The 17,419-nt window shown below is 39.7% G+C and overlaps 1 protein-coding gene and 1 pseudogene across 1 annotated transcript; one reads left to right on the top strand and one right to left on the bottom strand.

The window, feature by feature from the left end:
• Positions 1-8,013: 8,013 nt before the first annotated feature.
• LOC115518657 lies at positions 8,014-15,369 on the bottom strand (annotated as a pseudogene).
• A 44-nt stretch (positions 15,370-15,413) lies between these two features.
• LOC115519387 (taste receptor type 2 member 46-like) lies at positions 15,414-16,340 on the top strand. The gene has a single exon (XM_030323332.1). It carries the CDS (start codon positions 15,414-15,416, stop codon positions 16,338-16,340), a length of 927 nt encoding a protein of 308 aa, XP_030179192.1.
• Positions 16,341-17,419: the final 1,079 nt, after the last annotated feature.

Raw genomic sequence — 17,419 nt, 5'->3', positions numbered from 1 at the left:
TGCAATATGAAGAGATATATGTAATCGCAGTCATAGGAAGGGAAAAGAATAACAAAATTTTTTGAACTTCAGATAAATTAAAAATTAGAATAGAAAAAGGATTACAAAATATAAAATGTTAATATAAGCGTATAGTTTATATAAATATAAAGGTATAAACATTAGTCTGATGTCACTAATTTTGGAAAGGGTCCGAAGCAATGGGATATTTCACGCAGTATTCATAGGATTATAAACTGGAAACAACCACTTTGTGTGGTAGGGAGGAATTATGTAATCAAAGTGAAGATGCATTTCCTAAGACATATTAATCACACTTCGATTCAAAGCCCCATAATCTTTGGTACTTGTGCACCAGGGTATATATATATATGCAAAAATGTACATATTACTATTTTTCTTAATAGCTGAAATTGAGAGGTCATACAAATGTCCATTATGACAAAATGGGTAAATAAATTATGGCATACTGATACAAGAGGATACTATACAACAGGGAAAATGAACAAATTGGATCTATGATGTTTTTAGCTGTTTTTTAGAGCAAAAAAAAAGACAGTCCTGAAAAGGTAAATTTGTAAAGCATAATACATATTCAGTGTAGTGTTTGGCTATGTTTGTATGTATGTAGTGCTACTTTGACTGCTGTAATAAAAGAACCTAGATTTAATCACAGTAGCATGCAAACAAGCAGGTGGTAGAATTTTGCTTGCTAATGATGCTATTAAAATATGAAGGAAAGATTGTATGTTGTATTATTATATAGAGGCTATATACGTGTCCATAGGAAAGTGCCATGTTTGTTTTTCCATAATTTTTTCATAGGGCATTTTTCCATAATTTTTAGAAAGAAGTAAAGGAAAAACTAGCAAGCAAATCACCATAAATATGTTTAGTTTTTAGTTATTCTTGATTAAGTAGTAGGTAAAATGTTTTTTCAAACAAGTCTCGATTCTGAGAACGATACAAGAAGTATCATAAGACCATGGAGAATATTGGTAGCACTATCCCATCACACTGAACTCTGTCACTTGGAAAACTGGATGAAGAAGGACCTATCAGTTAGAGTTCTCCCATTTAGCCACCACCACCACCATCGTTATATATCTCATTTAATGACTTGTATTTGACATGTTTACATACGTAAGTTGGATGACGTCTAAGTAATTTCCTAAAGATTGCTGCAGGTAACTTACCTCAGTAAATGGCAAAGTTGAAGTTCAGCTGAATACCTTCATAAATTGAGTGTTCTTTAGTTTAGGTGTATTACTTGAGCAAATTATTTACAGTTGCTTTGAAAACCACAGAGTAAATGCACAGAGACCTATTTCTAACATTAGAAGTAAAAGGACTACTGAAAAATGAAGCCTTGTAAGAGGATGGTGTCCTTGTGACTATGTATTATATTTTGCTTATTTGAGTGGCATTTGGAGATCCAAGTTCTGCTTCTTGACTTTCCTCATAAGGACCGCCTCTGGTGACGACCCAGAAGTAGATAAGCTGCCATCCAAGGAAAGCTACTCACATGATAGTCATTACCAGTTCCTTTCAACTTGGAGAATGACTAGACCACGATTTTATCTATTTTGTGACCAAGGTTTGGGATAAGAAGGAATTGTTACCATTTTTCTCTCAACACTACTGAAAAGAAAAACTTTCTTTAAGATCAAAATATTATGAATATTTTATTCAGTTTCCCCATAGAAGATACTTTTAGAAACAGAGCAAGAAATTCTTCTTATCACTAAAACCGTAAGACCGACAAAATGAATAATCAAGACAAAAAATTCAATACACATATTTAACAACCAGTTAAGCACAGTGGAATAGAGAATTAGTGAAAGGGAAGATAATATCCAGTATAGAGCATAAAGGGCCAAATAAATGGAAAAATCCAGGCTAGTGGGTGGGTAAGACACAGGAAGGTTACTGTCAGAAAGTCTAACACTGTCTGGAGTTCTGGAATATATAAGAGAGAAAACGGGTGGAAAACAATATTGCTGAGTTTCCCCAAAATGAGTAACATGTTTCAATCCATTGATTAAGAAATCACTGAACCCCGGACAAGACAACAAAAACAATCTAACTTACAAACACCACAAGAATCCAAAGATCAAGAGAAAACCTCATAAAGAGCCAGAGGAAAAGAGTAAATTATATTGAAAGAAACAGTCATTTCAATGATTTTTAAACGAACTCTGTATATATCTGGGGACCAGGTACAGTTTGTTCGGTTGTCAGTTTCGGTTGGATATTGCTGGGAAAATTTGATTCCATGAAGTGTCTCCTCCCGGAACCGGTGCACCAGCCTGTTCATGTTCTTGTGGTGCTTGAACAAGAGCAAGCCTGGGCTGGAGCCAGCGTAGGAGCCATTTCAAATCTTTACTGTCTCAATCTATTAATTCTCAATTCATCAAAGCAATTTTCCATGATCAAGCTCCAAGCCAACGGGCAAGGTGGTTCCCTCACTGATAGTAGAAGATACTGCAAAATTACTATCCAAAGGGTATAGCTACAGTGAGGGTTAAATAATTTCTGGAAAATGAGGTAAGCCACCCTGGTTTACCTTGGGTAAATTATTCAGGCTCCTCCCATGTACCAAAGAGGCTCATTCCTAACTGACCATTCTCCAAAGTCCAATGCAGTTCAATGCAGTTAGAGCATTATTCTTGAATTCTAGGATCTTATAATCTACATCCTGTTTGGCTATGTCTCTTCTTAATTTGGTAATCAAAGAGTTTAAGAGACAAATTATTTACCTGGTAAAGATGTAACACAGACAGCTGAAATGACAGGATAAGCACAGCAAACAGCCCTGTTCAGATAGAGGAATAATAGAAAACATAGTGCAATTATGGCTCCTAGAAATTTTGAAGTCATGTGTGGAAAATATTTTCATGACCCTTTACTTTTTAAAAAATTTACTGATTGATTTAAATTTGTTTCCAGCTTTATTGAGATCAAGTTGACAAATAAAATAGTAATATGTTTAAGGTATACAACACGATCTTTTTATATACAAAAGAATTCCCACAATCAAGTAAATGAATAGATTCATCATTTCAAATGGTTACCTTTTCTTTGATGAAAAAGTTTAGGATCTATCTTATTAGCGAAATCAATTACACAATACGGTGTTATCAATTCTACAGTTGATACATGTTATATTTTATATCCTCAGAACTTGTTCATCTCATAACTGAAAGTTTGCACCATTTTAGCAACCTGTCCTCATTTCCCCCACCCCCAGGCCCTGCCAACCACTTTTCTGCTTTCTGTTTCAAAGGATTTGCCTTTTCTTTTTAGATTCCTCGTAGAAGTGATAGCATACATCATTTACCTTTGTCTGGCTTATTTCACTTAGCATAATGCCCTCAAGGTCCATCTACATTATGACAATTGGTAGGATTTCTTTCTTTTTAAAGGCAGAGTAATATTCCATTATACATATACTTACCACATTTTCTTTATTCACTGATGTGTTAACAGATGCTTAGGTTATTTCCATACCTTGGCTATTGTGAATAATGTTGCAGTGAATATAAGGATTTTGTTTCCTTTGGATATATACCCAGAAATGAGAATGCTGAATATTATGGTAGTTCCATTTTTAATTTCTTAAAAAAAATTTTTTTAACGTTTTTATTTATTATTGAAAGACAGAGAGACACAGAGCATGCACAGGGGAGGGGTAGAGAGAGGGGGAGACACAGAATCTGAAGTAGGCTCCAGGCTCTGAGCTGTCAGCACAGAGCCCGACGTAGGGCTCAAACTCACCAACTGTGAGATCATGACCTGAGCCGAAGTCGGTCGCTTAACCAACTGAGCCACCCAGGTGCCCCTATTTTTAATTTCTTGAGGAAACTCCATTCTGTTTTACAGTGGTCTGTTTTCCATAGTGGCTGTACCAGTTTACATTTCTACGAAGTATATAAGCATTCCTTTTTCTCTATATTCTTTCCAGAACTTATCTATTGTCACTTTTTAAAGTTTATTTATTTTGAGAGAGAGAGAGCACTCGTGTGCTCACACACATGGAAGGAGCAGAGAGAGAGGGGGAGAGAGAGAATCCCAAGGAGGCTCCGCGCTGATGTGAGGCTTGAACTCATAAACTGTGAGATCATAACCTGAGCCAAAAGTGAGTCAGATGCTTAACAACTGAGCCACTCGGGCACCCCTCTTGTGATTTTGATAACACTTCTAACAGGTGTGAGGTGATATCTCATTGTGGTTTTGATATGAATTTCCCTATTGATTAGTGATGTTGAGCACCTTTTCAACCTGTTAAAATGGACCTGTTGGCCATTTGTATGTCTTCTTTGGGAACAAAAAAAAAGGTTTATTCAAGAGCTTTTCGCATTTTAAAACCAGATTATTGATTTGTATGAGTGCCTTGGATATTTTTGATATTAACTTCTCCTCAGATCTGTGACTTCTCTCATTTCATAGGTTGTCTTTTCATTTGTTGATGGACTCCTCTGCTGTGCAGAAGAGTTTTAGTTTTAGATAGTCTCACTTGTTTCTTTTTGTCTCTGTTGGCTTTGTTTGGTCTCAAATCCAAAAAATCATTTTGCTAAGACCACTGTCAAGGAGGTTATTCTCGATAGTTTTTTTTCTTTTCCCCTCCAGGAGTTTTGTGGTTTCAGAGTTATGTTCAATATTTAAGCCATTTTGAGTTAGTTTTTATGTATGGTGTTAGATTGGAGTCTAATTTTATTCTTTTGCGTGGAAATATCCTGTTTTTCCCACGCCATTTGTTGAAGAGACTTTCCTTGCCACATTGTATATTCTTGGTGCCATTGTCCCCAATTAATTCTCCATAGATACATGGGTTCCTTTCTGTGCTCACTATTCTGTTCTGTTGATCTATGTGTCTGTTTTCATGCCAATATCATTCTATTTTGATTACTATCATTTTCTAATCATGTTCATTCCAAGCCCTTGACCACTGAGCCATACCATTGGGCATAGCCCATGAATGAGTATATAATTGAATATCTGTCCATTTCTCCTTCCAAGCAAAGGTATACATAATCAGATACATTGCTTGGAATCTTCTCACTGGGAGGGTTTCTTTCACTGCAGTCCTTTAGGGATACCAAGAAAAGGGTTGTAGTGTCACAGGTGTCCACTTTTGGGTGGTACCTGCACATCAGATAGAATCATTGGTAAACCAAGCCCAAGTCCTTTCTTCCTCTGGCACCTGATCAGAGAGAACTCCCTACGAGGCCAGAGGTGGAAGCTGGAAGACAGAGGGAGTGTAGCAGAGTGGGGACCATGGGCATTGGCCACTTTTTCCTGTAACTTACTTGTGCCTTTGGGACCTGCTTAGGCCCTGTATCACATATATATCACTTCCATAATATGATGAGTGTCACTGTCCATGGCCAAATTTATGGCCCAGTGGGTCAGATAACACCCATTCATGATGGGAAGCTCAGGTCACATGGTAACTTGGTTGCTCATGGTTAAGCATTCAGTCTGTACTAAGGCCCAGTGGCAGGCCCAGAATTGTTTCTCAGGGCTTACACTATTTCCTCCTATAGGTGGCCTTTCTAAGGCTCCAAATGGCATCTCTATCTTCCCCTGCCACTTCATATAAGAGACTTTATAATCTATTTTATTAACATTCCTAGAGGTAGGTAAACATTTCATACCCATACGAACAAGCAGAGGCTTGTGTCAATTGCAAACAGAGACAGAGGGCTTGTTTCTTGGTACAACATCAGCCCCAGGACAGAATAGATACAGAAGACACAAGCTCACTAGCACAGATTTCAAATTCACTAATACAGACATTCTCCTCTCCTTTATGCAAGATACATTCTTGCATAAACAGACAAAACAGATAGATGAAAAAAAAAAAAAACCTAGCAAACCAAACCATGGAACCTGTCTCACCCGAGAGAAGAAAGATCTTCTGTATCAAATAGACCAACACACCAAATTCTGAATCACTGTCGCTGTATTCACTTGTGAGTTCTGTGCAACAGATGACCGGAAACTTAGTGGCTTGGATTTAAAAAACCACATGTACACACATTTATTATGTCACAGTGTTTTGGGGTCAGGAGTCTGGGCAAAGCGTAGCTGTGTTCTCCGCTTCAAGATCTCACCAAGGTGAAATCAACATTTTGACGATACTGTGTCCTCATCTCCAGGCTTGACTGGAGAAGATTCCACTTCCAAGTCCATTCATGTTGTTGGCAGAATACCTTTTTCTTGTGGCCCTTTCCGTAAGCACTTCATCACACGGCTGCTTACTTCTTGGAGGCCAGCAAGAGTGTCTCACTCAAGGGAAGCCCAGATAGTCTTTTGAAGCTTAATCTGATGATACCAGGCCCATAAAGGATAGTGTCCTTTTCAATCAACTCAAAATCAGTTGATCTGGGAATCTTAAGTATCCACAACATGTCTTTATGCTTGCCGTATTCTGCAAGCTAGAAATAAGTCACACACTTAAAGCCACACTCAAAAGGAGGGAATTACGCAGGACGCAAACAGGGAAGAGAAATCATGGGGGCCATGTAAGGATCTGCCCACCACGGCTGCCACAAATAAGGAGTAACATATTGGCAGAGCACAAATTGGAACCAGAACCAAATTCGGCCAACATTCAGAATCGTAAATAAGAACACAGATTCAGGAAGAAAAGAGAAATATGGAGTTGTTGGAAATCCAATTCTATTGCCACTCAGGAATTAGGGCCTGGACAAGACATGCCTGGGCTTGAAGAGCCCAAAGCAGACTTTCCTTGGGTCACGTGGTATAGCTCACTGGCTGTAGCCCGTGAGTCCACTTGGGCACCCACTGGCCATGATGAGTCAAAATTTAACTTTTAAAAAGTTGAAAGCACGACACACCTACAACTATAAAGGTGGAATGACTTATTTAACTCATGGATGGAAAAAAACAGCAGATGGTAAGTCTTGATTCCCTATCTCTGACTTTTTGTCTGGAGTCAGATTCCTTCCGCTTGAGAAGCGCCCTTTATGTATTTATTTATTTATTTTTAACATTTCCAAAAATATTTACGGAGAGTTCTTTCGTTTGGGAGACAACGACAAAATGAAATGAGCGGCGTAATAGTATTTTTAGAACAGCACAGTGGTAGCAAAAAATCAAACCAGGAACATGAAATGGAGAAAGACAGAGGATCCTTTCTCTAGGGCTGACGTGAGTCCAAGAGAGCCAGAAGCACTGCCACAATTAAAATTTAACCATGTTGGGGCGCCTGGGTGGCGCAGTCGGTTAAGCGTCCGACTTCAGCCAGGTCACGATCTTGCGGTCCGTGAGTTCGAGCCCCGCGTCAGGCTCTGGGCTGATGGCTCAGAGCTGGAGCCTGTTTCCGATTCTGTGTGTGTCTCTCTCTCTCTGCCTCTCCCCCGTTCATGCTCTGTCTCTCTCTGTCCCAAAAAATAAATAAACGTTGAAAAAAAAATTAAAAAAAAAATTTAACCATGTCACAAATATCTGCACGCACTGAGCAAATAACCCTTTTTCACGTAGCCTTAAGTTGCACGCCTGATGCAATACACCAATTAATTTTTTAAAAAGTTCATTACCAAGTTGACTGTATAAAATACAAAACAGAATGCATATACACAAAATGCTGCTGTTTAAGAAAATAATGGGGGGGGGCATCTGGGTGGCTCAGTCTGTTAAGTGTCCAACTTTGGCTCAGGTCAGGATCTCATAGCTCCTGAGATTAAGCCCCCCCCACCCCCCGCGGCCCCCCACCCCCCAGCCCACCTCGGGATCTGAGCTGGAACCTGGAGCCTGGTTTAGATTCTGTGTCTCCCTCTCTGTCAAAAATAAACAAACAAACAAACAAACAAACAAACAAAAAACACATTAAAAAAACAACAGGATCGAGTTCTAGAATAAAATAATTTGGTACCAAAAAAGGATATTGCACTCAGATCACTATCAAAAAAAAATTTTTTTTTAAAAGGATATTGAAATGTCTTGGTTCAGAAGAATAACTATCAAGTGTTTGCTTTTACACCATCATCAAGTGTCTTGCCGGCCGAACACCAGTTGGCAGATGGACAGTGTCTCGCTTCCCCCCCCCCCCCAGAAGCTTCGTGAAAGTCGTCGCTGAGACGCATACTTAGAAGCCTAGTCCGGTGGGCCGTGCACTGGCTGGGCAGCCGGAGGCCGTGGCATCAATCCAGATGTGCTCCTAGGCTGCGTGTGGAAACAAGGTCACCCGGGATGAGGCCGCTCGGCCTTCAGGGAAGAATAGCCAGGGGAAGGGTCTGGAATAGGTGCCAAGTGTACCCTCTGCGTAGCGGAACCAACTTCTTTTTTTTTCAGAAAGGAGGGCATATAGTTTCATTAGTCCACTAGAAGTAGTAGTATTGAATGTATTTTGCTGAATGTGTTTTGCAGAATACTGAATGTATTTTGCTGATAACAGACAACTGTTCCTGAAGATTTTCCGTACAAATCAGAAGTAGACCGTGTCTTCGATGAAATAAAACCCTTGCCTGGATTTGGAAGTATGCCGCTTCTTAGATTTATCCCAGGCGTGGATCCAGACGGCTTCAAGTAGTGCTGCTTGGCATTGGATCTCAGGGCTGCTGTGTCTCATCTCTGACAGGAGGTCTGGGTAGGGGGCGCCACTTCCAGTACCGGGGCGCAGAGGGCTTCAGGTCCAAACCACTCTCAGTTCTGCAGAGGGTCTCTCTTCACTCTGTGTCTTCCTGTTTTTCAGGGCAATCCTGGTGAGGGATAGACTGTAATCTAAGTCATCCAACCGAGTCAACCCAGTTATCAGATTCCTTTGCTGACCAGGAGGCAAGACCCACCTTCTCCTACTCTTTGGCTTGATCTCACCATTTTTGTGTTCCAGGCCAGCTCGTATTTTCGACTGGGGATTCTTGATATGGAGGGACAGGAGGAGCAACGGGCTTGGCTTGTCCACCAGAAGGTGGTTCGAGTGATCTGGCCTGGGAGCCTCTGCTTTGTGGGGGGTACATGAAATGCCGAGAAGGCTGGCGGGCTTGATGCTGCCTTGAAGAAATCTGTGCACTTGGCTTGGGTGGGATCTGGGTAGCGTGGACAGGCTTCATGTGAGAAGGTGGGCCTACCTTTTCCAGGACATCCTTCTGTGGTTTTCCCGAATCCTCAAGGCTCTATGCGATGTAGCCCAGTGAATGCCTGGTCCGTAAGTAAGGCTGTTGAAGGGCCTGACTTAGCTGTTGGCTGTTTCTTGGGATCCCTCTGCAGCTTGTCTCTCAGGAGTTGAACGGCTTTGCCGCTAGCATTTGGAATCAAGGTCTTTAAGTTACTGGGTACTTTCTGGGGCCAGTGGAAGTCCATCGCACTTGAAAGTTGGTAGCCTTCGGGCCCGTTGGTCTTTTTCCGGGTCCCCAACAGTTGGCAAGTTTTGAAAATTGTGTTGATTTCACTGGCCCCAGCGAAGAGTGGCCTGAGGGTGCACACTTCTGCCATGATACAGCCCACAGCCCAGATGTCAATGGAGGAGCACAACTGGTAGACCTCAGAAGCACTTCTGGAGCCCTGTACCTTCTGGTAGATACATAGTCTGTGTATGGAGGTCTTGATCAGATTTCTCCCGCCAACCTGAAGTCTGTATTTTCACAAGTTCTGGGCTGGTGCAGAGAAAGTTCTCAGGCTTTAAGTCCCGCTGGAAGAAGCCATGTTTGTGAAGAAATACAAGTCCTTGTAATATCTGATACATGATATTCCTTATAGTCCTCGAAGATAAAATAAAGATGATCATTTTCCCTGATAACTTCTTTTCATTTAACGACATTGGCATGGTTGAGCTTCTTTGAAGACTTAACCTCCTAAAGGTTCATGCATTCCTCCCTCCCAGGAATAAAACTTTCTTTTCATTTTTTTAAAAATGTTTATTTATTTTTGAGAGAGACAGAGACAGAAAGCGAGTGGGTTGGGGCAGAGAGAGAGGGAGGCACAGAATCCAAAGCATGCTCCAGGCTTCGAGCTGTCAGCACACAGCCCAATGTGGGGCTCGAACTCACAAACCATGAGATCATGACCTGAGCCGAAGTTGGACGCTCAACCGACTGAGCCACCCAGGAGCCCCATCTTTTCATTTTTTAAAAAGCAATCAGCTCGGGGCACCTGGGTGGCTCAGTTGGTTAAGCGTCCGACTTGAGCAATCAGCTCCCCGGACTCAATGCTTCCTCCCAGTGGGACAGAACGGTAGGTTGCATCCCTGAGTTGCTTGACTCATGGTGTGTCTGCTCAGGCGGACCCTCATCCCAGGGCCCAGGCGGTGCTGTCCTGCAGAGGCAGCAGGCCAACCCGCAGTGTAACCAGATTTTTTTCACGGCAGCACCAGCACAAAGTATTTAATAGAACGTGACTATCTCCCAAATACGTATTTTCAAAGATCAGTCTTCTACTGGCGCTGCAAACACAGGCGGGGGCCCGCGGTGAGCACTGCACCTCCACGACTGGGGCGCAAGAGCCCCCTCGGGAACTGGGGGTGCAGGTAATCCCTGCTAGGACAGGCCGAGAGGTCCCGCAAGTTTCATGGTGGAGTTGAAAAGTACTCTTTAGAGTTTCCACTGGTGAGGTTTGTTTCTCTGAAAATATCTATTTTGCCCTTATTTTTATCTATTATCTATCTATCTATCTATCTATCATCTATCACATGCTTACTTTATTTATTTGTTTTAAGAGAGAAAAAGAGTGGGCATGATTGGGTGGGGGAGCAGAGACAGAGGGAGAGAGAATTAAAGAGCCCAAGGGTGGGAGTTGGGATGGGGGGTGTGCTTGAACTCACAAACCATGAGATCATGACCTGAGCCCAAATCAAGAATCACAGGCTTAAATGACTGATCCACCCAGGCACCCCTATTTTTTTATTTTTATTTTTAACATTAACCTTAGTGAGGTATAATTACATATAGCATAATATGCTCATTTTACATATGTAATTTGATGACCTTTAACTATTATATACCTCCTTGAAACAATGACCATGATAAAATATGGAACAATTTTACCACCCCCTCAGTTATTTTGTGTCCTTTTTTGGATCAGATTCCAGACAACTACTTTTGTGGTTTTTGCCTTAGTTTTTTGCTTGTTTTAGAAATCATACTATATGCACTCTTTTTTGTCCACCTCTTTTTTTCAATCATAGTTTTTTGAGATACATATCGTTGTGTATACGAGTAGTTTATTTCTTTTATTGCTAAATGGTATTTTATTCTATGAATATGCCACGATTTGTTCATTCATCTCCCTGTTGATGGATATTTAAACTGTTTCCAGTAATGGACTCTATTGGGTAAAGCTGGTATTAACATTCTTGTGAAAGTCGTTTTGTGAACATACGTTTTTATTTATTTTAGGTAAATAAACACACTAGCGGAATAGCTGAATAGTTGGCAATACGTATGTGAGGCATTGTTAGAAACTGTCAATCAGTTTTCCAAAGTGGCTGTATTATTTTTCAGCAGAAAAATATGAGAGTTCTAGTTGCTTCACATCATTGCCACAATCTAGCGTGGTCAGTTTCTTGAACTGTCACATTCCAGAGGGTTTGAAGTTTTATTTTGCATTTCCCTTATGTGCAATGTTGTTGAAAACGTTTTTAGTGGTTTATCACATCTTCTTTTGTTAAGGGTCTTTCGAAGTCTTTTGCTTATTTTCCTTAAATTGAGATGTTTGTTTTCTTAGTATTGAGTTGCAACAATGTTTAGTGTATACACATATATTTAAAAAACAGTCCTTGGTTACATCTATATTATATATATTTCTCCCATTTTATGGCCAACATTTTGATTTTCTTGATAGTGCCTTTTCATTCATCACTTTTATTCTTTTTTGTTTAGCTTTTCGCGTGTGTGTGTTCATGTGATTGTGCATGTATATGTTCTAGCTAAGAAATTCCAAAGTCACAGAAATAGAATCCAATTTTCTTCTAGAATCATTATCTTTTATTTTTTTTAAGATTTAAAAAAATTTAAAAAAATTTGTTTTTAACGTTTATTCATTTTTTGAGAGACAGAGAGGGACAGAGCATGAGCAGGAAAGGGGCAGAGAGAGGGAGACAGAGAATCCAAAGCAGGGTCCAGGCCCTGAGCTGTCAGCACAGGGCCCGACGCAGGGCTCGAACTCACAAACTGCGAGATCATGACCTGAGCCGAAGTCAGATGCTCAACCAACTGAGCCACCTGGGCGCCCCTAAAAAATTTTTTAATGTTTATTTTTGAGAGAGAGAGAGACAGAGAGCAAGTGGGGGAGGGGCAGAAAGCGAGGGAGACACAGAATCTGAAGCAAGCTCCAGGCGCTGAGCTGTCAGCATGGAGCCCCACGCAGGGCTTGAACTCATGAACCATGAGATCATGACCTGAGCAGAAGTCGGATGCTCAACAGGCCGAGCCAGCCAGGCGCCCCTATCTTTTATATTTAAATCTAAGATCACCTCACATTAATTTTTTATATGGTGAGAGGTAAAAATCGAAGTTCATTTTTTTATACTGTTATTCAGTTTTCCAGCATCATTTGTTAAAGAGAATTTTATTTCTCATGAAATGGTTTTGGTTCCCTTGTCAAAATGAACTGACCATGCATGTGTGGGTCTGTCACGAGATACTATTTTCTAACCCACTAATCTGCTTGTATAAGCAAACAACAGTACCACATTGACTTAATTACTGTAGCTCTACAATCATGAAATCAGACTTGTATTTTATAGAGCAAATATTTTCAATTTTGATGTAGTCCAATATGTTAATATTTAAGTTTTATGCATCATGCTTTTGGTATTGCATCTAAAAGGTCTGCTCAGCTTTCAAAAGTTTCCCCTATATTTTATTCTAAAACTTTCATAGGCTTAGTTCTCACATTTAAGTCTTTCAGCAATTTTAAGTTAATTTTTGCATATGGTATGAAATAAGGGTCTAAACTCAGTTTTATTCATGTGGATATCCAATTTACCCAGCATCATTTGTTAGACAAATGAGACGTAATTTCTCCCATTGAATTTTGAAATCAGTTAACCATAAATATTAGTGCTGATTTCTGAACTTCAGTTGTGTTTCACTGATATATATATATATACACACATATATATAATTTTGTGAGTACCACACTATCTTGATTAATGCAGCTTTCTAGCAAGCGTTGAAATCAGGAACTGTAATTTTCCAAATTTGTTCTTTTTTTAAAAAACAAATTCTTTTGGTTATTCTGGGTGCTTTGCATTTCTGTATACATTTTAGGAATAGTTTTTCACTTCCTGCAAGAAATCTTCTAGGAGTTGATAGGGCTTGCATTTGAATACATAGATCATCTCTTCACCTGAAAAGATTCTCCTCTTGATGGATTTTAGTTCGGCTGGTTCTCCTTCCTTGCACAGCTCTGTGATGTATTTGAAACATAATTTTGACAATTGTTTGCCCTAATCCCAGGTGTTACAGGAGGAAATCTGGCCTTTTTCAACCTGCTACATTGTGTTCATCAATGGAAGTTCTTGTCAGCAAACAATGAAGCATCTAATCACACAGGATAAAATGAACCACAGTCCTCCACACCTATTCTGTACCAGAAAGGTTAGAACTGAAAGCACTCTACACAAATAATGTACTAACTCCTCACAAAAACCACCCGAAGAGGATACAATCATCTGCATTTTGGTTGATGATTTTACTGAGGCAGAGAGTAATATTAAAATAGATTAGAAACATATAATGCAAAGAATCTAGGTTTTTCTTTCCTGGCAGTCCGGCTCTAAGATCCTCGGCTAGAAATAATTATAGTACAAAAACTGAAAGCGAAAAAAATCCATGGGTAGAGGCTAATTTTTATATCTATTAATCTTAAAATATTAAGTAGCCCAAAATGAATTAAACGTAAAATGAAACAATATGTATGGATAGAGAAATGCAGACTCTACAATGGAAGACCATGTTCTTTTGAAGTTTTCAAGGGACGTTTAGAAAGTTTCTGAATGTTTTAATTAAATATTTAAATATAAAGTAGGCTCAAAAGAGAAACTTTATTAAAGGCTTAAGCATGAGAGATATGTTTAGTAGCTACTAAAATGGGCTGAAAAACCTCAATGAGAGAAAAGATGGATTTAAAGCTGGATGGTTTTGGGGCGCCTGGGTGGCTCAGTCAGTTAAGTGTCCGACTTCCGCTCAGGTCATGATCTCGTGGTCCATGAGTTCAAGCCACGCGTCAGGCTCTGTGCTGACAGCTTGGAGCCCAGAGCCTGCTTCAGATTCTGTGTCTCCCTTTCTCTCTCTGCTCCTCCCCCACTCACACTCTGTCTCTCTCTCTTAAAAATAAATACATATTAAAAAAAAAATTTTTTTTTAAATTGCTTAAAAAAAAGCTGGATGGTCTCCCTGAGATTCATTTTTTTTCATTTTGAAAATTATAAGACATGCACGGGGTTCCTAACTGGCTCAGTTGGTAGATCATGCCGCTCTTGATATGGGAGTTGTGAGTTTGAGTCCCACGCTGGGCATAGAGCTCACTTAAAAACAAAAGAAAATTATAGGACAATAATTCCTGTATTTATGATGCATGTGTGTTTGTGCACACGCGTGTGTGTTTATGCACTTGTAAACAATAAAAGTGTGCATAAATGTTAGTCATCGAGAACCAGCCTTTGGGGAGTATTGGCACATGACCTCCCCCCGCCCCGCCCCATACCCTGAATGTTTTTGATTGGAAAAGCTTAAATTCTTTCTGCATAATTGCGACATTAAAAAAAAAAAAAAATCCAGGACATCTGAGTGACTCAGTGGGTTGAGTGTCTGACTTTAGCTCTGGTCGTGACCACAAGGGTCTTGAGTTCGAGCTCTGCAATGAGCTCACTGCTGTCAGAGCAGAGCCTGCTTTGGATCTTCGGTCCCCCCTCTCTCTGCCCCTTCCCCACTTGCGCTGTCTGTCTCAAAAATAAATCTTAAAAAAAAAAAATCCATAATGATGGTAATCTTACTTCCGGCCAAGCTCTACCTAACAATTAAGACACTCTACAGATGTGTTTTGGATTTTTCAATTTTCTGTACAACAAATAAAGTTGATAATACAAATTACGTAGAGGTCAAACAAGGAAAAAATCACAAAACACTGAAAGACAATACGGTTTTATTTGCATGCTAGCAAATGAGAATTCAGCTTTCAATTTCAGCATGTGTGATGAGTATTCTAGCCCACAGCAAGGATATAAAGTCAATGAATAGAAGTTAATTTGAGCTGTTTGAGGAATAACAATGGTTTTCATCAAGACAGCACTGAGCTCATCTACTGGCCTACCCTGGTGCTTTCCTGCTTGACATTGGTCACAGAATTTAAAAGAAATGAGAACTTTACTGCACACTTAGGGATCAGGTGCACAACCAGCGACATCAGACATTAGACTTAGATTTTTTTGTTTGTTTTCCTTTCTAGACATGGTAACCGCACTACCGAGCATTTTTTCCATCGCGGTAATAATAGAATTTCTCCTAGGAAATTTTGCCAATGGCTTCATAGCACTGGTGAACTTCATTGACTGGACCAAGAGACAAAAGATCTCCTCAGCTGATCACATTCTCGCTGCTCTGGCTGTCTCCAGAATTGCTTTGCTCTGGGTAATGATAATAAATTGGTATGCAACTTTGTTCAGTCCAGATTTCTATAGCTTAGAAGTAAGAATTATTTTTCAAATTGCCTGGGCAGTAAGCAATCATTTTAGCATCTGGCTGGCTACTAGCCTCAGCATATTTTATTTGTTCAAAATAGCCAACTTCTCCAGCCTTATTTTCCTTCGCCTCAAGTGGAGAGTTAAAAGCGTCGTGCTTGTGATGCTGCTGGGGTCTTTGTTCTTACTGTTTTCTCATGTTGCGGCAGTGAGCATATATGAGAAAGTGCAGACTAAGGCATATGAAGGGAATGTCACTTGGAGGACCAAATGGACGGACATGGCACACCTCTCAAATATGACTGTATTCACACTAGCAAACTTCATACCCTTTGCTACGTCCCTGATGTCTTTTGTGCTGTTGATCTTTTCCCTCTGGAGACATCTCAAGCGGATGCAGCTCTGTGGCAAGGGATCCCAAGATCCCAGCACCAAGGTCCACATAAGAGCCATGCAGACGGTGGTCTCCTTTCTCTTGTTCTTTGCCGGTTACGTTCTGAATCTAATTGTTACAATTTGGAGTTTTAACGGGCTGCAGAAGGAACTGTTCATGTTTTGCCAGGTACTTGCCTTCGTGTATCCTTCGATCCACTCGCTGATGTTGATTTGGGGAAACAAGAAGCTAAAACAGGCCTTTCTGTCTGTTTTATACCAGGAGAAGTACTGGCTGAAAGAACAGAAACACTCAACTCCATAGATAAATAAGAGCATTGTGTCTTTCTTGGCAGAAAGTTAACTAATGTAGACGGTAACATTATATACCTCCTGCGGGTTTTTCCCTAGTGTGTGTAATTGAATAATTTTCAGTTTCACTTACAGAAGTCTTACCTAAGCCTAGCCCATAAAACTATATACATGTATGTATGAAAAATATAAGGAAGATTGGAAATAATCTACCCTCACCGGTTTTCTTAATCAGGTTAAACAATCTAATTATACATAATATGGAAAGAATTTCCTGAGAATTATGAAGCTGTGTGTATTTCACATATGCTATGTATCATCTTCCAATTAAAAAATTTGTCATCTATATTTATGCATTTTTCAGAACTGACAGGCAATCTCAGGACATCATTGTTATTTTCCATTGTAATTGGTATTACAGTGTGCTTAGATTTCATTGTTTGAATCTCTAGTCTTTGCATGGTAATGGTATTCAATTCTAAATCACATACTGAGGATGAATGTTTGGGGTAGATAATTATTCCATCATAAATTCTTACTTCACGGTTAATAGAGAGCGATTAGGGCTGTGATGAATAAAGGTGTGCACAATGCAATTCATAAATGACCAACATATTGCATGTAAATTTTATATATGTGTACAATAAACTCTACTGATGAATATTTGATTTAAAGAAGTAGGCAGAAAGCTTAGCAAACACTGAGTTCCACAACAGGGAAAAAGATGAAAGAAACATGATCATGAACTCTTTAGAATGTTGTTGTAAGTTTCCACATGCAGTTAGGAACGTCATTTCTTCTGGTTTTTGAGTTTAGATAGACCATTTTTGAAATTGAGACCTGATTTCAAATATGTCAGTTGTCTCTTAAACCACCTCTGGGCCTCAAATCGCCAAACGTCCGAAACATCTTCCACTTTTAAAATTCTTTCAAAATATAAGGTAAGACTCAAATCTTTTGCATCTAAAAAAAAAATGCTCACTATTAGAATAGTGAAGGAATTATGGTATATAACTCAATAAACCTTTCTGCATACATTGAGTGGCATCTATTACGTCTACACAATAATCATAGGGGATTTCTCAAAGATAT

Source organism: Lynx canadensis, chromosome B4, assembly GCF_007474595.2.
Source record: "Lynx canadensis isolate LIC74 chromosome B4, mLynCan4.pri.v2, whole genome shotgun sequence".
Lineage (NCBI taxonomy): Eukaryota > Metazoa > Chordata > Mammalia > Carnivora > Felidae > Lynx > Lynx canadensis.
The sequence above is the reverse complement of the archived record's forward strand: the minus strand, read 5'-3'. Positions and strand labels throughout refer to the sequence as shown.

What these genes read in the sequence shown, in the direction of transcription:
- LOC115519387 (XM_030323332.1), top strand. Translation starts at nt 15,414, where the DNA reads ATGGTAACCGCACTACCGAGCATTTTTTCCATCGCGGTAATAATAGAA.